The 18,310-nt window shown below is 42.3% G+C and overlaps 1 protein-coding gene and 1 long non-coding RNA gene across 19 annotated transcripts; one reads left to right on the plus strand and one right to left on the minus strand.

Annotated features, from left to right (window-relative positions):
- The first annotated feature begins 245 nt into the window (after positions 1-245).
- Positions 246-6,070, plus strand: LOC135097631 (uncharacterized). The gene is made up of 2 exons (XR_010265914.1): positions 246-507; positions 5,331-6,070. It is a non-coding gene; the product is annotated as an uncharacterized LOC135097631 (long non-coding RNA).
- An 88-nt stretch (positions 6,071-6,158) lies between these two features.
- On the minus strand, positions 6,159-15,541 carry LOC135097629 (uncharacterized). Of its 18 annotated transcripts, none has more exons than XR_010265906.1 (8): positions 13,004-15,541; positions 11,984-12,148; positions 11,261-11,363; positions 9,949-10,975; positions 9,479-9,652; positions 7,812-8,034; positions 7,484-7,545; positions 6,159-6,571 (listed from the first exon to the last, which is right to left on the minus strand). XR_010265906.1 is itself a non-coding variant. In XM_063999587.1 (7 exons), the coding sequence occupies exons 4-6, from the start codon at positions 9,958-9,960 to the stop codon at positions 7,498-7,500; spliced, it is 234 nt and encodes a 77-aa protein (XP_063855657.1). In that variant the 5' UTR covers positions 9,961-10,975; positions 11,261-11,363; positions 11,984-12,148; positions 13,004-13,077; the 3' UTR covers positions 6,159-6,571; positions 7,484-7,497. The 18 variants fall into 18 exon arrangements, 3 of the variants coding, with proteins under 3 accessions (XP_063855657.1, XP_063855656.1, XP_063855655.1); XR_010265905.1 differs by having other exon boundaries at positions 7,453-7,545; XR_010265899.1 differs by having other exon boundaries at positions 7,425-7,545.
- Positions 15,542-18,310: the final 2,769 nt, after the last annotated feature.

Raw genomic sequence — 18,310 nt, forward strand, 5'->3', positions numbered from 1 at the left:
TTTTCAACTCCTCTGACGGGGAAACAAAGCCTTAAAATGCATATGTGTATAGAACATTTCCTACTTAGAATTGCACGTTCCTTCACCTCTTTCAGTATTTGCAGAAACACGTGTTACACCTTTTATACAGTGGACAACAAGCAAAACAACACCTACGTGTTCTGAAACGCTTCATTTGTCTCACCACATTTTTTTTTCTTTTCAAATGATGATAGGTTCTGAACAGCCGGGTTTTAAATGCATTTCCCCTGTTAATAATATAGAAATCGTGTTAATCTGTCACTAGAACCATAAAAACATCTTTTGAAAACCTGTGCAACTTCATTTAGAGTCTTATCAGTTTAGTGGAGGTGCGGCGCAGAAGTGTTTCAGAATAGGGATCATTGTCTCGTTTTCCCCCAACCTGGCGTCCCCGCTCGGCCCCTTCCACGACTCGCAGCGAGAGAGAGAGGTCGAGGTGCGGTGGTCTTGTGGCGGAAGCCTGAAGGAGGCGGTGAAGGAGTGAAGGTAAGAGTTTGGTAATAGGAAGATTGTTAGATTATTATTCAGTGGGTGGAATTAAGGCGTAACCTATGAGATTATGAATGATAAGGATGAATAGGTGAGAATAAGGATGGGTAGGTTTGTCCATGTTTGGTGATTAGATACGCCACGTTAGGTAATGTGATTAGGCTGACCTGATGTAGGTTGACCAGGTGAGGTTGGGTAGGTGTGATTAGGTTAAACAGATGGTGATTACAACACTGGCAAAGTGACGTAGTTAAGCTTATCAGGTGAGAGATGGGAAGTTATAGAAGTTTAGCAATTTGCGAGGGAATAAGCTGCAAGGGTGATTAGACTGCAGGTGACGTTATTTAATTTGTCAGGTGAGAGAAGTATGCTGATCAGATGGTAAGTTGGTTGCTTGTTTGTCCAGGTGATTGACGTCTGATTAAGCTTACTGAGGTGATAATTAAGGAAGTGAATTTGAGATTATATTATATAAGCACGTAAAATCATGTTGGATTGGTGTGTCTGTGGCTGCTATTTTGTGGTCCCTCTGCTTATTCGCTGTGCTGAGTGGCAGTTGGCTTGTTAACTACGATCATTATTTCCCTTATTCATTATCATACACACACACACACACACACACACACACACACACAAACACCTACCTACCTTTAGTAACGGTATATGCACACCCACGCACATTCACACCCACGCACGCTCACACATACGCCCACGCACTCGCACACCCACGCACTCGCACACCCACGCACTCGCACACCCACGCACTCTCACACCCACGCACTCGCACACCCACGCACTCGCACACCCACGCACTCTCACACCCACGCACTCTCACACCCACGCACTCTTATGTCCACGCGCTCTCATACCCATGCGCTCTCATACCCACGCGCTCACACACGCCCAGGCGATCACACACACACAAAATATTAATGACAAAAAAACTGGTGATGCACTCAAAAATCTGGTGACACTCAAAAAAAAACTGGTGATACACTCAAAAATGGTGACACTCAAAAAATCTGGTGACACTCAAAAACCTGGTGGTGCACTCAAAAAAAAACTGGTGATACACTCAAAAAACTGGTGACACTTAAAAAAAACTGGTGATGCACTCAAAAACCTAGTCAGGCAGCCAAAAGAATGGTCATGCACTCAAAAAAAATATAACCCCTTCACACACACACACAACCCCTTCACACACACACACACACACACACACACACACACACACACACACATTTACATTCTAAATTTGCATTAGACTTTTTTAATGCTGCTTTGTTCTATTAAAGCAGATTTTTATTTATTTTTATTTATTTTCTTTTTTACCCGGTTCACCTCAAAGTTGGCTTATTTTAAATAGTTTTTTTTCCTAATTTGTTATTCATCTGATAAATATTTTCTTGTCCTATATTTGCTCATGTATTTGGCTTCAAAATTCTTTCCCTTATCTGACCTTTTCTTTATATAGTGGGTTTCAAAACGATGGACTACACTTAAAATTGTTGTATTTCTGGAACCTTAAACTGTCTATAAATAAAACTAATAAAAGGTGTGGGCCAAAGTTTAAAATGACTTCTTTTCAAATTTTAAATTTTTATTTGTGTTTTTCATGAGTGCAGAGATAGCATTTTTTTTAATCAGGTTCATCTTTTAAACTTGTGTATATATTGTGGTGTCATTGAAATTTCTGTGATGCCATGCAGATTTCTTCTATCTGGTGTTTTCTTCTACTCTACATCATTCTTCAAATTTTTGCTTTTAAATTATAATAGGGACATGTTTATCAAACACATTTCTTGGCTTCAAACGTTAAACTGCCGTACTTTTCAGATTTTCTCTAACCGGTGCTTTCCTTTCTTTCAATTTTCGTTTCTTGAATGTGACAGTATGGAATTTAGACACATTTCATATTAAATCTCGGCACAGTTCTCACATCATTTTTTTTTTTTTTTTTTATGTAGGAGGGACACTGACCAAGGGCAACAAAAATCCAATTAAAAAAAAATGCCCACTGAAATGCCAGTCCCATAAAAGGCTCCAAACCGGGAGTTAAAAAATTGAAGGATAAGTGTCTTGAAACCTCCCTCTTGAAGGAATTCAAGTCATAGGAAGGTGAAAATACAGAAGCAAGCAGGGAGTTCCAGAGTTTACCAGAGAAAGGGATGAATGAATGAGAATACTGGTTAACTCTTGCGTTAGAGAGGTGGACAGAATAGGGGTGAGAGAAAGATGAAAGTCTTGTACAGCGAGGCCATGGGAGGAGAGGAGGCATGCAGTTAGTAAGATCAGAAGAACAGTTAGCATGAAAATAGCGGTAGAAGACAGCTAGATATGCAACATTGCGGCGGTTAGAGAGAGGCTGAAGACAGTCAGTTAGAGGAGAGGAGTTGATGAGACGAAAAGCTTTTGATTCCACCCTGTCTAAAAGAGCAGTATGAGTGGAACCCCCCAGACATGTGAAGCATACTCCATACATGGACGGATAAGGATCTTGTACAGAGTTAGTAGCTGGGAGGGTCAGAAAAACTGGCGGAGACGTCTCAGAACACCTAACTTCATAGAAGCTGTTTTAGCTAGAGATGAGATGTGAAGTTTCCAGTTCAGATTATAAGTAAAGGACAGACCGAGGATGTTCAGTGTAGAAGAGGGGGATAGTTGAATGTCATTGAAGAAGAGGGGATAGTTGTCTGGAAGGTTGTGTTGAGTTGATAGATGGAGGAATTGAGTTTTTGAGGCATTGAACAATATCAAGTTTGCTCTGCCCCAATCAGAAATTTTAGAAAGATCAGAAGTCAAGCGTTCTGTGGCTTCCCTGCGTGAAATGTTTACTTCCTGAAGTGTTGGACGTCTATGAAAAGACGTGGAAAAGTGCAGGGTGGTATCATCAGCGTAGGAGTGGATAGGACAAGAAGTTTGGTTTAGAAGATCATTAATGAATAATAAGAAGAGAGTGGGTGACAGGACAGAACCCAGAGGAACACCACTGTTAATAGATTTAGGAGATCAGTGACCGTCTACCACAGTAGCAATAGAACGGTCAGAAAGGAAACTTGAGATGAAGTTATAGAGAGAAGGATAGAAGCTGTAGGAGGGTAGTCTGGAAATCAAAGCTTTGTGCCAGACTCTATCAAAAGCTTTTGATATGTCCAAGGCAACAGCAAAAGTTTCACCAAAATCTCTCAAAGAGGATGACCAAGACTCAGTAAGGAAAGCCAGATCACCAGTAGAGCGGCCTTGATGGAACCCATACTGGAGATCAGATAGAAGGTTGTGAAGTGATAGATGTTTAAGAATCTTCCTATTGAGGATAGATTCAAAAACTTTGGATTGGCAGGATATTAAAGCAATAGGACGGTAGTTTGAGGGATTAGAACGGTCACCCTTTTTAGGAACAGGCTGAATGTAGGCAAACTTCCAGCAAGAAGGAGGTAGATGTTGACAGACAGAGCTGAAAGAGTTTGACTAGGCAAGGTGCAAGCACGGAGGCACAGTTTCGGAGAACAATAGGAGGGACCCCATCAGGTCCATAAGCCTTCCGAGGGTTTAGGCCAGCGAGGACATGGAAAACATCATTGCGAAAAATTTTAATAGGTAGCATGAAGTAGTCAGTGGGTGGAGGAGAGGAAGGAACAAACCCAGAATTATCCAAGATAGAGTTTTTAGCAAAGGTTTGAGCGAAGAGTTCAGCTTTAGAAATGGATGTGATAGCAGTGGTGTCATCTGATTGAAATAAAGGAGGGAAAGAAGAAGCAAAGTTATTGGAGATATTTTAGGCTAGATGCCAGAAGTTACTAGGGGAGTTAGATCTTGAAAGGTTTTGACACTTTCTGTTAATGAAGGAGTTTTTGGCTAGTTGGAGATCAGACTTGGCATGGTTCTGGGCAGAAATATAAAGTGCATGAGATACTGATGATGGAAGGTTTAAGTACCTTTTGTGGGGTACCTCTCTATCATGTATAGCACGAGAACAAGCTGTGTTAAACCGAGGTTTGGAAGGTTTAGGTCGAGAAAGAGAGTGAGTAATGTACGCCTCCATGCCAGACACTATCACCTCTGTTATGCGCTCAGCACACAAAGACGGGACATGGAAGCAGTAGTCATTCTTAGGAAAATCAGCAAAATACCTCCTCAGGTCCTCTCAACTAGCAGAGGCAAAACGCCAGAGGCACTTTCACTTAGGGGGATCTTGAGGAGGGATTGGAGCGATAGGACAAGATACAGATATGAGATTGTGATCGGAGGAGCCCAATGGAGAAGAAAGGGTGACGGCATAAACAGAAAGATTAGAGGTCAGGAAAAGGTCAAGAATGTTGAGCGTATCTCCAAGACGGTCAGGAATACGAGTAGGGTGTTGCACCAATTGCTCTAGGTCATGGAGGATAGCAAAGTTGAAGGCTAGTTCACCAGGATGGTCAGTGAAGGGAGAGGAAAGCCAAAGCTGGTGGTGAACATTGAAGTCTCCAAGAATGGAGATCTCTGCAAAAGGGAAGAGGGTCAGAATGTGCTCCACTTTGGAAGTTAAGTAGTCACAAAGAATTTCTTATAGTCAGAAGAGTTAGGTGAAAGGTATACAGCACAGATAAATTTAGTTTGAGAGTGCTTGTGCAGTGCTTGTCAAACTTTTTCCGTTTTCCTATGATATTTCTTGTGTAGTCTTAATTTTTTTAGGGAATCTTGGCACATCTCCTATGCCTAAGAGAGACGTATTTTTGTTTTGAGTTTTGTAGGGAATCAGTTATCAAACACATTACAAGGAATCTCAGCACATACAACAAACTTCGTGTCTAGGAACTAATGGTCTGTATTCCTTGCAGGTGTGAAGTGTGTGGCTTCCACTTCACCATCCTATGAACAGCCTGCAGGAATCTCTATCAACACCTGCTTCTGCAATATTGGCATCTGGTTATCAAATAGTGCTGTCACGCTGGGCCTGACATACTCCATTGCAATTGGGGAATCAAGCTTCACCAGGAAGAGAGGCCGAGCATCACGACCTTCAAGCCTTCAAGCCCTACAAGAGGTGTTAAGTATTGTCAGGACAAAACAGAGGGCCTGGTACAAGTGTTTTCATTGCAATCAAGGAAGAGTCAAGTTGCAATAAGAAGAGTGTGGCAAGAATTTTAAGCAGGAGGAAGACTGTCAAGCAGTTGACGGCAGGAAGAACGCGTGAAATTCCCTTAAGTCGTGGCAGGACCAACAGGCAACCTTCAACACCTGCAGAGGCACAAGAGTTGTGGGCAGTTTCACCAGGAAGAGGTTGCTCCTCACTCAAGTTGACACAAAGACACAAGAATTTGCAAGTGTTGTTACTCCGAGACCCTGCTGCAAATGTTCTCCAATCCACTCCAGTCTGGGAAGGAAGAATGTAGGAAGTCCCTCTCTTCTGTACTCAACAAGCACCACCACCACCACCACCACCACCTTCATTCAGGCTTGGGACAAGTTTTGTACATTCCAGCACTTCAGTATTAAAGAAAACAAGTGCCATGTTTATTATCCTGTTGTGTATTTATTCACTTAACATTCACAGTAAAACAATAAACATTCAGTATTCCATCTTGTGTAAATAAAGTTTCAGGCAGAGTACAGGTCATGCCCTCAAAAAAAAACGCATAGAAGCCCTGTCCCAGCAACTGGTGTCGTTGGGATGGGGCTTCTGTGCAAATCATACCTTAAACTTTATTTTTGGGCCTTGGGCCAACAATCCTGGCACTTTTTTTTTTATTACCTTGAGGGCATGAATTGTTACCACCAAATATTTATTTTACACTATACCAGCACATTGTTGTTAGCAAACTATATATTTATTTCACATATATAATAGTAGTCACAAATTTATTTATTGGCAAAGACATACAAGTCATACACACAGCAATGCAACCTGGACTAGATAATACACTGGTGGAGTCAGCTGGCTTGGGGCACTTGTACAGCAGCAGCACACCCAGTACTGGCTGTAGACACACCCTCCATTTGGCTCTTCCTGACGTCAGAGCCTGCAACATGGCACTACCGGACTGATTGCAGACAGAATGTTAGCCAACACAAGTGAGATCTGCAAAAGAGTAACGCAATTTGGGGAAAATGGATAGTTATGAAGACGTGAACCTGTATCACACATACACACTAATTCTATCACTCAAATGCTGGCTTTTTACTTTTTACAAACATTTCACTCCCTTTAACAGCCCATCACCTGGCCAAAACAATCCTCAAACAACCCACAACTCTTCCATATCTTATCTTTTTATATCCATAAATTCCTCAAAAAAACATCCTTATTTTTCGCCAAACACCTTTCACGTGCACATCTCTCAACAAAAAACCCAAGCTACACATCTCTTATTTCACACTGATCACTGCAAACCATTCCTTCTAACCCTCTTCAGTAACACACACAACACGCCTCACCGGTAATGCTCATCCATCCTAGTCACTCTTAATAAAAGTACCACACGTGCACTTACCCAGCCCACACACTGCCTCTCTTGCTATCCTGTACCACTATTTTCACACTTGCTGTTCTTCTAATCTTGGTAAGAGCACGCCTCTCCTCCATGCATTTACTAATCTTATTAACAACTTTCCTCTTATCCTGCACATACATACATAAGGATTCATACACACACACACACACACAGACTCTCAACAATACTCTGATTACATACAGTTGAGGATTCCTTATCCAAAATTGTTGGGAGTGAGTGGTACAGATTTTAGATTTCCCCAGTTTTTTTGAATAACAACTTGCCAATTTCTGATACCTCCCATGGCAGTAAATCAAGCTCTGGTTATCAATTTTTTGGTGGGGCAAAAAAAATGTGACAAAACATGACACAATTAAAATCTTAGATTTTTAAATTTAGGATAGAGGATTCTCAAGTGTAGCAACAAAACACAGTGTTCACATGAATTGGTTCCTGCAGTCACAGCCACCTGTCAGTCACAAGGTTCCAGTATGGTGTACCTCTTGCTCCTGAGTTATGGGAGCGTTCCAAGCTTTCTTCCACTTCCTCTCCGTGTTACCACCTGCGGGGAAGACGCACATCTGTACTCCTGCTGCATGACTCACAACTCAGTCCAGAATTTAACCATTTCACCACATTACACAGCAAAGAAGGCACGACAGAAAACACTGACATGCACATTTAACTCTTAAAGCAGTGGGCTGTATTGTAACTTGAAGGTCTCCACATACAGGATAAACTAGACTTTTCACTATGACAAGATATGATATGTCTACTCAAATAAGAAGACATGGAAAAAGTGCCAAATTGTCATACATGGCAACTCACGTGCCCTGAAGATGTTATGCTCAGTCTTTCAATCACTGAGAGACTGTCAGGCACAGTGGAGAGAGGTGTCTCTCCTGCGCTCCCCTGTACATTTCCCCCTTGCCACTACCTTCTTGTTTCATCGCTCACATTCAATACCCCTTACATTACAATGGATCCCGGCAAGTTTAACAGGGAAGAGAGTGCCACGATGGTGTTTGAGTCGAGGTCAGTAACCATGGGTCTGGAAAGAAGACGGGGAGATCACAGACAGCTGTGACACAAGTGGCCAGCCAGGGCTGTACCAGGGCTGGGCACAGCTGCCACTCCTGAGAGAAAGTCTAAGGGCAAAAAAGGAAGACAGATACAGGAATAATAAGTTGACAAAACACATGCATGGTGAACACTTAATTGCCACGCCATCTTTCTCCTGGTCAGAAGAGACCTGTGAGCTGCAGGATGACCGGGGGTGAGCGGCCTCCGTCCGCCACCCAGATGATGGCTGCTTCTGAATTTGCCATCTTCCTTCCTGTCTCACAATTACTGATCCCTTCTTGAACAAACACCATCGCAACACTTTTCTTCACTGTCAAGCTTGCCAGAACCCATTATGTGAGGAGAATTATGGGTGAGCCATCACATGAGAAGCTTGTACCAAGGGAAAACAGGCAGGGGAGTGTGGCAGTGTAGAAGAGGAGGACAGCTGAGTGTCATTGAAGAAGAGGGGATAGTTGTCTGGAAGGTTGTGTCAAGGTGATAAATGGAAGAATTGATTTTTTTAAGGCAGTGAGCAATAACTAGTTTGGTCGGCCCAAATTTGGTTTTTGGTTTGGTCAGAGATTTTAGAGAGATCAGAAGTGAGGCGTTCTGTGGCTTCCCTGTGTGAACTGTTTATTTCCTGAAGGGTTGGACGTCTATGAAAAGACATGGATAAGTGTAGAGTGGTATCATCAGTATAGGAGTGCATAGGACAACAAGTTTGGTTTTAGAAAGTCACTGATGAATAATAGGAAGAGTGGTGACAGGACAGAACCCTGAGGAACACCACCGTTAATAGATTTAGGAGAAGAACAGTGACCGTCTACCACAGCATCAATAGAATGGTCAGAAAGAAAACTTGAGATGAAGTTACAGAGAGATGGATAGAAGCCGTAGGAGGATAGTTTGAAATGAAAGCTTTGTGACAGACTCTATCAAAAGCTTTTGATATGTCCAAGGCAACAGCAAACGTTTCACCAAAATCTCTCAAAGAGGATGACCCAAGACTCAGTAAGGAAAGCCAGGAGATCACCAGTAGAGAAATAATGAGTGGTTAGTGTTGATACTACTACTGCTGCTACTACTAGGGTCTGGAAGGGAGAGTTGGGAGTGTTAAGTGTATGGTGTTCCTACTACTACTAATGCTGCTACTCCTACTGTTATTACTACCACTACCACTAAGCTAACTTGAGAGAGAGAGAGAGAGAGAGAGAGAGAGAGAGAGAGAGAGAGAGAGAGAGAGAGAGAGAGAGAGAGAGAGAGAGAGAGAGAGAGAGAGAGAGAGAGAGAGAGAGAGGAGAGAGAGAGAGAGAGAGAGAGAGAGAGAGAGAGAGAGAGACCAATTTTATAGAGAAAAACAAAAAATACATCAACAACGACGACAACAACAACCTCATTAACCTGTTAGAGAAGGAGTGAGAGAAGCTTACCATACAAGTGTGGCTCTCCCCAGCAGCAGTAGCAGCAGCAGCAGCAGCAGTAGCAGCCCCTCTGCCCGGCACAGCTGCCCCATCAGGCACCTCCACTGCTCCCAGCCATCCTACACCTGTGCCACCAGGAAGCTGACGAGGACCACCTGCAGCTCTGCCACTAAGCTGTCTGGCCTGCAACACAAATCAAGATCAGAATATATTTAATACTATACTTAATTCCTGCCAACTACTACTACTGCTACTACTGCTACACTGCTCTTGAGTGCTAAAAAGACATACAATAATAACTATGACTACTGCTGTTACTGCAATTATTACCTAACAATAGTGAAGGGCAGAGAGAGAGAGAGAGAGAGAGAGAGAGAGAGAGAGAGAGAGAGAGAGAGAGAGAGAGAGAGAGAGAGAGAGAGAGAGAGAGAGAGAGAGAGAGAGAGAGAGAGAAACAATAACAAGTAAACAAAGAGAACCTGTCCAATCATTGACTTCAAACTGTAGGAAGAACCAAGCCTATATTTTGTGACTTGACTGGGACTACCCCCTCTGTAGGCTGTCCTGGCTGGCTGGGTGAAGCCACAGTCCCTCCCTTTGACTTCATCTGTGGTGGCCGGGGGGCTGTGGGGGGCTGGGAAGTGGGTGAGGTGAAGGGCTGTGGGTCTGGTGTGTCTGTGGTGGAGTGTGGGGCTGCTTGTGAAGGCTGTGAGACTGTTTGTGAGGCTCCTGTGGTGTGTGTGATTTTAAGGAGTGTTAAAAGTAGAAGGCCGGAAGTAATATTAAAGTTATACTTGGCGCTGGTCAGACCTCATCTAGACTACGCTGTGCAGTTCTGGTCCCCACATTACAGGAAAGATATAGGTCTATTAAAATCACTACAGAGGAGAATGACTAAAAGGATACAGGGGATGAGGAGTATTCCTTACGAGGCGAGGTTGAAGCTGTTAAATTTACATTCTTTAGAGATACGTTGGTTAAGAGAGGACCTGATAGAAGTCTTTGAGTGGTATAAGGGTTATAACAAGGGGGATGTAGGCAAAATTCTTAGGATCAGCAACCAGGGTAGAACAAGAAATAATGGGTACAAGCTTGAAAAATTTGGGTTTAGGATGGAGATAGGAAAAAAAATTGTTCTCAAAAAGAGTGGTAGATGAGTGGAACGGACTCAGTAATCATGTTGTTAGTGCTAGGACACTAGAGAGCTTTAAGAGAAGATTAGACAAGTTTATGGATGGAGATAACAGATGGAAATAGGTAGGTATATTTCATACAGGGACTGCCACGTGTAAGCCTGGTCGCTTCTTGCAGCTTCCCTTATTTCTTATGTTCTTATGTTCTTATGTATGTGTGAGGTATGTGGTGTTCTGTGAAGGGGCTGTGTTAGATGCTGTGTCAGGGGCTGTGGAGGGCTGTGGGGAGGTGGAGGGGCTGCTGTGTGTGTGTGTGTCTTGGAGGATCTGAACTCAGCCACTGGCATTAATTCTGCCGCTGAACAAACTCCACCTGAAAAATAAGGAGAGAATTAATGGCTGGTGATAAAATTATAATAACTAATAATAATCTATCTATTTGAATTAATGACTGATAATAATATAGTGATAATCTATCTGTCTGTCTGTCTGTCTGCTTGTCTGTCTGTCACCATATCAGGCTGGTAATCCCACATGAGGCAGCCCAGTCCACACACACACACACACACACACACACACACACACACACACACACACACACACACACACACACACACACACACACACACACACACACAAACCTAACCCAATCACTTACAGCCTTCTTCTGCTTGTTCCTCAGAATGTTAATGGCCCCCATGCCCCGTTCCTTCCACTGTGGGGGCGACTCAGAGGTGTGATAATGAAACAGCTTGTACTGCCTGCTGGTGGGGGGAGGTTAGGTTAGGCTGGCACTGTCTGCATGTTAGGTTAGGTTAATAAAATGAAGAGAAGTTATGTGAAGAACAAGAAGAGGAGGAGGAGGAGGAGGAGGAGGAGGAGGAAAGTAAGAAAGAAAACATAGATTGAGAGAAAATAAAAATAATAATAATAATAATAATAATAATAATAATAATAATAATAATAATAATAATAATTATTATTATTATTATTATTATGGATCACCTGAAGATCAGCCACCCCAGCCGCACTCGGGGTGGCAGATCTTCAGGTGAGACAATCTGGGGTGGCGGATCTTCAGGTGATCCCTGTGGGGTGGCGGATCTTCAGGTGATCCATTATTATTATTATTATTATTATTATTATTATTATTATTATTATTATTATTATTATTATTATTATTATTTACCTGCAATAAGAAAACCTGACCTGACCTAACAATGATAAAACAGCAAAATTACCATCAGTACTTGACCTGATCTGACCTCACCTAACAATAAGAAACAGCAAAACTACCAACATTTCTCAATAAAATAATAAACCAATAAAAAACTCACAAAAATAATAATAACAAAAAAAAAAACACCATTATTAACCTGACCTGATCTCGAAACTCAGTCTCATCATTTCCTCCTCCTGGTCATCATCACTAACCACGAAGACCTCCAGCAAGGTCACCACTGGTTCAAAGTAGGGGTCATGCTCCCCTACTCTGCTGGTTGACTCCCCCTCCTCGCTCACCACGCTGTCATTGAGGTCTGTTTGTCTGAGAGAGAGAGAGAGAGAGAGAGAGAGAGAGAGAGAGAGAGAGAGAGAGAGAGAGAGAGAGAGAGAGAGAGAGAGAGAATTAGGCTTGGTTGGGCTAGGAGGAGGAAGAGATGGGAAGAGAGAAGAGGAGGTCTAGATGAAAGAAAGAGGAGGAAGAGGAAGAAAAGGACAAACATACATGGATATACAAACAAACAAACAAACAAACAAACAAATATTCAGTTGAGACAAGAAAACTGAAAAAAATGAAAAAAATAAAAACGATATATTCTGACACACACACACACACACACACACACACACAACGAACCAACAAAACAAACAAAACAAACAACAAACACAAGAAAATGAAGAAAAAAATAAGGAAAATATTTACGTTAACTTTTGTTTTTTATCCTTAACATACACAAGAACTCCCCCACTCCCGCCCTCCCTTCCCTCACACACACACACACACATACACACACACACACACACACACACACACACACACACACACACACGCAAACAATTCCATAAATAAAAAAAAAATCGAAAATACAATAAAATAAGGAGGCATTTTGAGCCATATTTCCTTATTTCCCCTTGTCCCCTCGTCCCTTAGCGCTCAAGATGGCCGCCCACACCTGCTTCTTACTGGCGGGCAGGTGTGTGTGTTGTAAATCGCTAAATAAAGGAGTAATTAATAATGGTGGGGCATCACCCTCGATCATCCCTCGATTTTCCACCATAGGATCCCCGCCACCCGCCCTCACATATACGCCTATTTTCCCTATTTAAACCTCCGCACCGCCGCCATTCTCGTGTGTGTTGATAGCCAGATGATGTGAGTGTAGAATGGTAGCCATGTTACCTTCTCAAGAGCCATGGTGTCGCCGATGATGATGGATAATTGTGGCTGCCTCTACCAACCCCTCCGATGCAATTTTGTACGCAGACTCGCCATCTTGATCTTGATCTTGATGGTAGAGGTGGCACAGGATCACTCCTGAGCCAGGCCTTTGGATCGGCAACTCCTGTAGAAAGGGGGAAAAAAAAAAAAAGAGAGAAACGAACAGCATCCTCTATCCTAATTGTTCATACACCTGGCACGCCACATTCTCTCCAGAAACTCTTTCACCGCCTCAATAATCCTTTCATTCGCCTCTCTACACAGTCCCAGCAACAACACCATCCATTCCTTTCCTGTCTTCTCCACTCTTTCATTCCTATCATGCCCTAACTCAGTCAGTATCACTTGCATCATCTCATTCCTGTCTCTGGCATACTGCACACACTCCAGCACCACATGTTCCACCGTCTCATCCTCTCCCATGTCACGCATCTGGCACACTTTGCTGCGGGACTCAGACCACCTGTAACTCCTTGCATTCACATCCATACACTGTGCCCTCGCTCGGAAGAGAAGATCACCGCCCAGGCTTCCATCATACCACCTTTCATACCTCGGGGCGTCTTTCTCCTTGTACCATTCCAGGGTCTTCTTTCTTTCCATCTCAGTCTTCCATTCATTCAGTCCCACACATTTCACTTCTTTGTCTATCTCATTCTTCCATTTTCTCACATCCCATTCGGCTCCCACTCTGCCTCCTCTTGTTACCACCCATTCACGCTCATTTTGATTCCTAGCAGCCATTCTTATCGCCCACACAACTTGCAATTCATTCCTGTCTGTCATTCTCATGCATCTCTTCCTCCATTTGCTTCCACTTTCATTCCACAGGTACACCTTCCTTGCTATTCTTGCATCATCCATTCTCTCAAGCCTAATCTTGTACCTAAGTGTGGCTTTTGTGAGTCTTTCTCTGAAGGTGCTCCATCCCATGTCACCTCTCAAGGCTTCAACTGCTGTGCACCTCGGTGCACTCAGTGCCATCCTTGCTACTTTGTTCTGGCCCACTTCTAACTTATCAATTTCACTTTCCTTCCATGCAATCACATCCATACCATACATTATACATGGCACAGCCACACTCTTCCACACTTCTCTCAACACATCATACTTACTTGCTCTCATCCTTGCCGCGCTTCCCAATCGACCTACCCACTGGTTTACCATACTTATCTTTTCATTCTTTGCCTTTGCACACCCACTAGGACTCATCCACATCCCTAAGTACTTGTATTCTTGCACCTATCTCAACTCATTCTCTCCAAGTCTCCATACCACATTACTTTCATCCTCTGACCTATTCACAATCATTACTTTGCTTTTCTCACTGCTAAACCTTACTCCAAAGTCTTTACCATAGCCATCCACCACATCCAACAAACTTTGAAGCTCATCTGCCGATTCACTCATAACAACTACATCATCTGCATAAAGGAGCACACATACTTTATCATTCCCCACACTTACCCCTACATTCATTCTTCTCATCCTGGCTGCTAGCTCCTCTGTATACAGGCTAAAAAGGGTTGGTGACAATATACAGCCCTGCCTAACTCCTCTCTCACTCTTCACCCAGTCTGTTTCTATGTCTCCTAGCCTGTATCTAGCTCTTGTGTCCACATACTCGTACATACTTTGCACTACGTTAACTATCTTTGCACTCAATCCAATCTTTTCTAAGACTCTACCTAACATTTCTCTGTTCACTCTATCATAAGCTTTCTCTATATCCAAAAAACCTAGGTACAATTTACCCCCATCCTTCTTTTTCTTCTCAATCATTTCATTCACCACAAACATATTGTCCTCAGCTCTCCTGTCCCTACGAAAACCATTCTGTTCTTCACCCAGCACTCCAGCTCTCTCAATCCATTTACACAGTCTCTCATTCAACACTGCACTGAAAACTTTACCTACTGTATTCACTAATGCAATTGGCCTGTAGTTCTTCAGCTCATTCTTACTCTTAAATCCTCCCTTATGCAACAGACACACTCGGCTCTCATTCCACTTTCTTGGCACTCTCTCTTCATCCCACACTCGGTTGAATAACTCAGTCATTCTGTCTATCACTACCTCCCCACCATTCTTGTAGAACTCATAGGGTATATCATCTGGACCTGCTGCCTTGCCATTCTTCTGCCTTCTCACACACCTCTCCACTTCATCCCTATTGATTCTTTCATCCAGTTCATCTGCATTCTTCCTTTCCAGTGTTACACATTCTTCTCTCACACAAAATATCTCACCTACCCCACCTACTTCTTATTAACTCATTATTGCCACCACCCTCCACCACCACCATCACTGCTACCACTATTACTACTTCTACTGTTACTACTACGACTCCTACTACTACTACTACTACTACTACTACTACTACTACTACTACTACTACTACTACTACTACTACCACTACTACTACTACTACTACTACTACTACTACTACTACTGGTACTGCAAGAGACTCGTACTCACTCTCTCAAGGAAACACAGCCCTTCTGCAACACATATCATTATTGCCACCACCCTCCACTACCACCACCACCACCACCACCACCACCACCACTACGACTACTACTGCCATCACCACCGCCACCAAATAATGATTTGATTCTACCTGCCACTACTTTCTACAACTATAATTTAAAAATGGTTCTTTAGCATATAATAACAAAAGAAAGTTCAAGGTATTTATGTTTATGTATTTTCTTTGTTACTAGTTTGCTCTTTTATTATAAAAATTATTGTCAAATTTACTGATTATTACTTCTATAATTATAATCACCTATATTATTTGTGTGTTGCCAGTCAGTGCTGAGTGAATCACCCGAACTTCATTGTCTTTCTGCCAGGGAGCTTCGGCTCGGCAGAATATGCCTTATGAATTTTCATATTTGTACTAAACCTTATAAAACCTTATAAAAACCTTAAACCACCATCGCCACCAACACCACCGCCACCACCGCTACCACTACCACCGCCACCACCACCACCACCACCACCACCACCACCATCACCGCCACCACCACTACTATCACTGCCACCACTGCCACCACCACCACTACTACTACTACTACTACTACTACTACTACTACTACTACTACTACTACTGCTACTACTGCTACTACTGGAGAAGACTCCGCAGACATACCCTCAGAAACAGGACTAAATGCATCCTCCTCCTCCTTCTCCTTCTCCTCCTATTTTGACCCAAGCAAAAAGGAACGTCGAGAAGGGACATATACGCTCAAAGAGACGTATCAACGCGGTAAGGCGAGAAAGGGAGACGAAGAGAGAGAGAGAGAGAGAGAGAGAGAGAGAGAGAGAGAGAGAGAGAGAGAGAGAGAGAGAGAGAGAGAGAGAGAAGGGAGAAAAGAAGGCAGGTAACTAGAAAAGGGAGATAGAGGAAGATGGGAATGAGGTAAAGATGGTGATGGTGGTGGTCTCTGTTCCATGGAGAAGAAGAAATGGAGGGAGAAAGGAAGGAAGGAGAGGAAGGAGAGGGAGAGGAGAAAGACAGAGGATAGGGAGAAAGATCATATCACGATTTCCAGCCTCAATCAATTTGCCAAACGACCTGTGAGAGAGCAGCGATTCCTCTTTCTTCCTGTCTTCCTCCTCCTCCTCCTCCTCCTCCTCCTCCTTTTCTTCCTCCTTGTCTCTTTCATCGTTTCCTTGTCTTTTCTTTCATTGTTCTGTTTATTGTTCATCTTTATCATCGTTTTCATCCTCGTTCTCTTCTTCTTCTTCCTCCTCTTCCTCTTCTTTGTCTGTTTCATCGTCTCTTCTTGTCTTTTCAGTCATTGTACTGTTCGTTGCTATTATCGTTTTCAGCCTCCTTTTTTTTTCTTCTTATTCCTCCTCCTCCTCATCTTCCTTGTTTCTCTCATCGTCTCTCTTCTCCTCCTTGTTCTGTTCACTCCTCATCCTTGCCATCTTCGTCGTTTTCATTTTCCTCCCCTCCTCTTTCTCCTCTTATTTATTTATTTATTTTTTGTTGTTTTGGCCAAATAAAAAAAATAAAAAAAATATGCTTTATATGGACTATTGGCACCTTATTTTCTTCATGTATTTTAAATAGTCACAATGTAAATAATCTGCAAGTATGATAAAATGTTTGAGGATGTTTCAATCTTTTCTTCTTATCCCTCCTCTTCTTCTTACATTTCTTCATTGTCTTTCTCATCGTATATCTTCTTGTTTTAGTATTCACTGTTTATCCTAGCTATCACTGTTCTCGCTCTCCTCCTCCTCCTCCTCTTCCTCCTCCTCCTCTTCCTCCTCCTCCTCTTCCACCTCCTACTTCTCCTCCTTCTCCTCCTCCTCATTCGCAGAAAATTGAGACTTGAGTTTTTATTGTTTTATTATCACCAAGTCGAGTGAGAGTTTTAAAGTGTTCATGTTGATTTGGATTCCCTCCTCTCTTTTTCCTTCTCCTCCTCCTCCTCCTCCTCCTCTTCTCAGGGTTACTTCTTATATATACTCGTATCTTCTGGGCTTATTGTTTTCCTCTTCCTCTTTCCTTTCTTCGTTGGCTTTTTCTTTTCCTTTTTATTTTATCTTATTTTTTGGGGGGTAAATGTATTCTGGGTTACTTCTCTTCCTCTTCCTCTTTTCCTTGGCCTTGTTCTTATACATTTTTTATTCGGTTTTTTCCTTCCACTTTCTTTTGCTTCGTTGGCTTGTAAATGTTTTTTTTTCTTGTAAATGTGTCTTTTTTTATATTCTTCTTCTCCATCTACTTGTTCGTTGCTGTTGTTGGTTATTGTTGTTGTTTTCATGTGTTCGTTTTGATTTCTTCTTCTTCTTTTTTCTTTTTCTTTTCTTTTCTTTTCCTTTCTTTTCTTTTCTTCTTCTTGTTCTTCTTCTTCGTTGGCTTTCTTTTAAAATGTTTTTTTCCCTTCCTCTTTTTTCCAAATTTTATTCTTATAAATGTTTTGTTTTTGGTCTTCTTCCCTTCCTCTTCCTTTTCCTCTTCTTCGTCGGCATTCTTCTAAATGACTTCTTTTTCTGCTTGTCTTCCTCTTCTTCATAGACCTTTTCCTGATAAATATCTCCTTTTGGCCTTTTCTCCTGACTCTTCTCCCTTTAGGTTTTCTCTTTACAAATGTCCTTTTTTAGGAGGAGGTTAAGAATGGTGCTTCTCTTACTATTCCTCTTGTTTTTCGTCGGCTTTCTCATAACTGTCTCTTAATTTTATTGTCTTCTTTCCCTTCTTCTTCTTCTTAGGCTTTATCATTTTAACTTTTTTTGAAGAGAGGTGCT

The sequence above is a fragment of the Scylla paramamosain genome, unplaced genomic scaffold, assembly GCF_035594125.1.
Source record: "Scylla paramamosain isolate STU-SP2022 unplaced genomic scaffold, ASM3559412v1 Contig27, whole genome shotgun sequence".
Classification (NCBI taxonomy): Eukaryota; Metazoa; Arthropoda; class Malacostraca; order Decapoda; family Portunidae; genus Scylla; species Scylla paramamosain.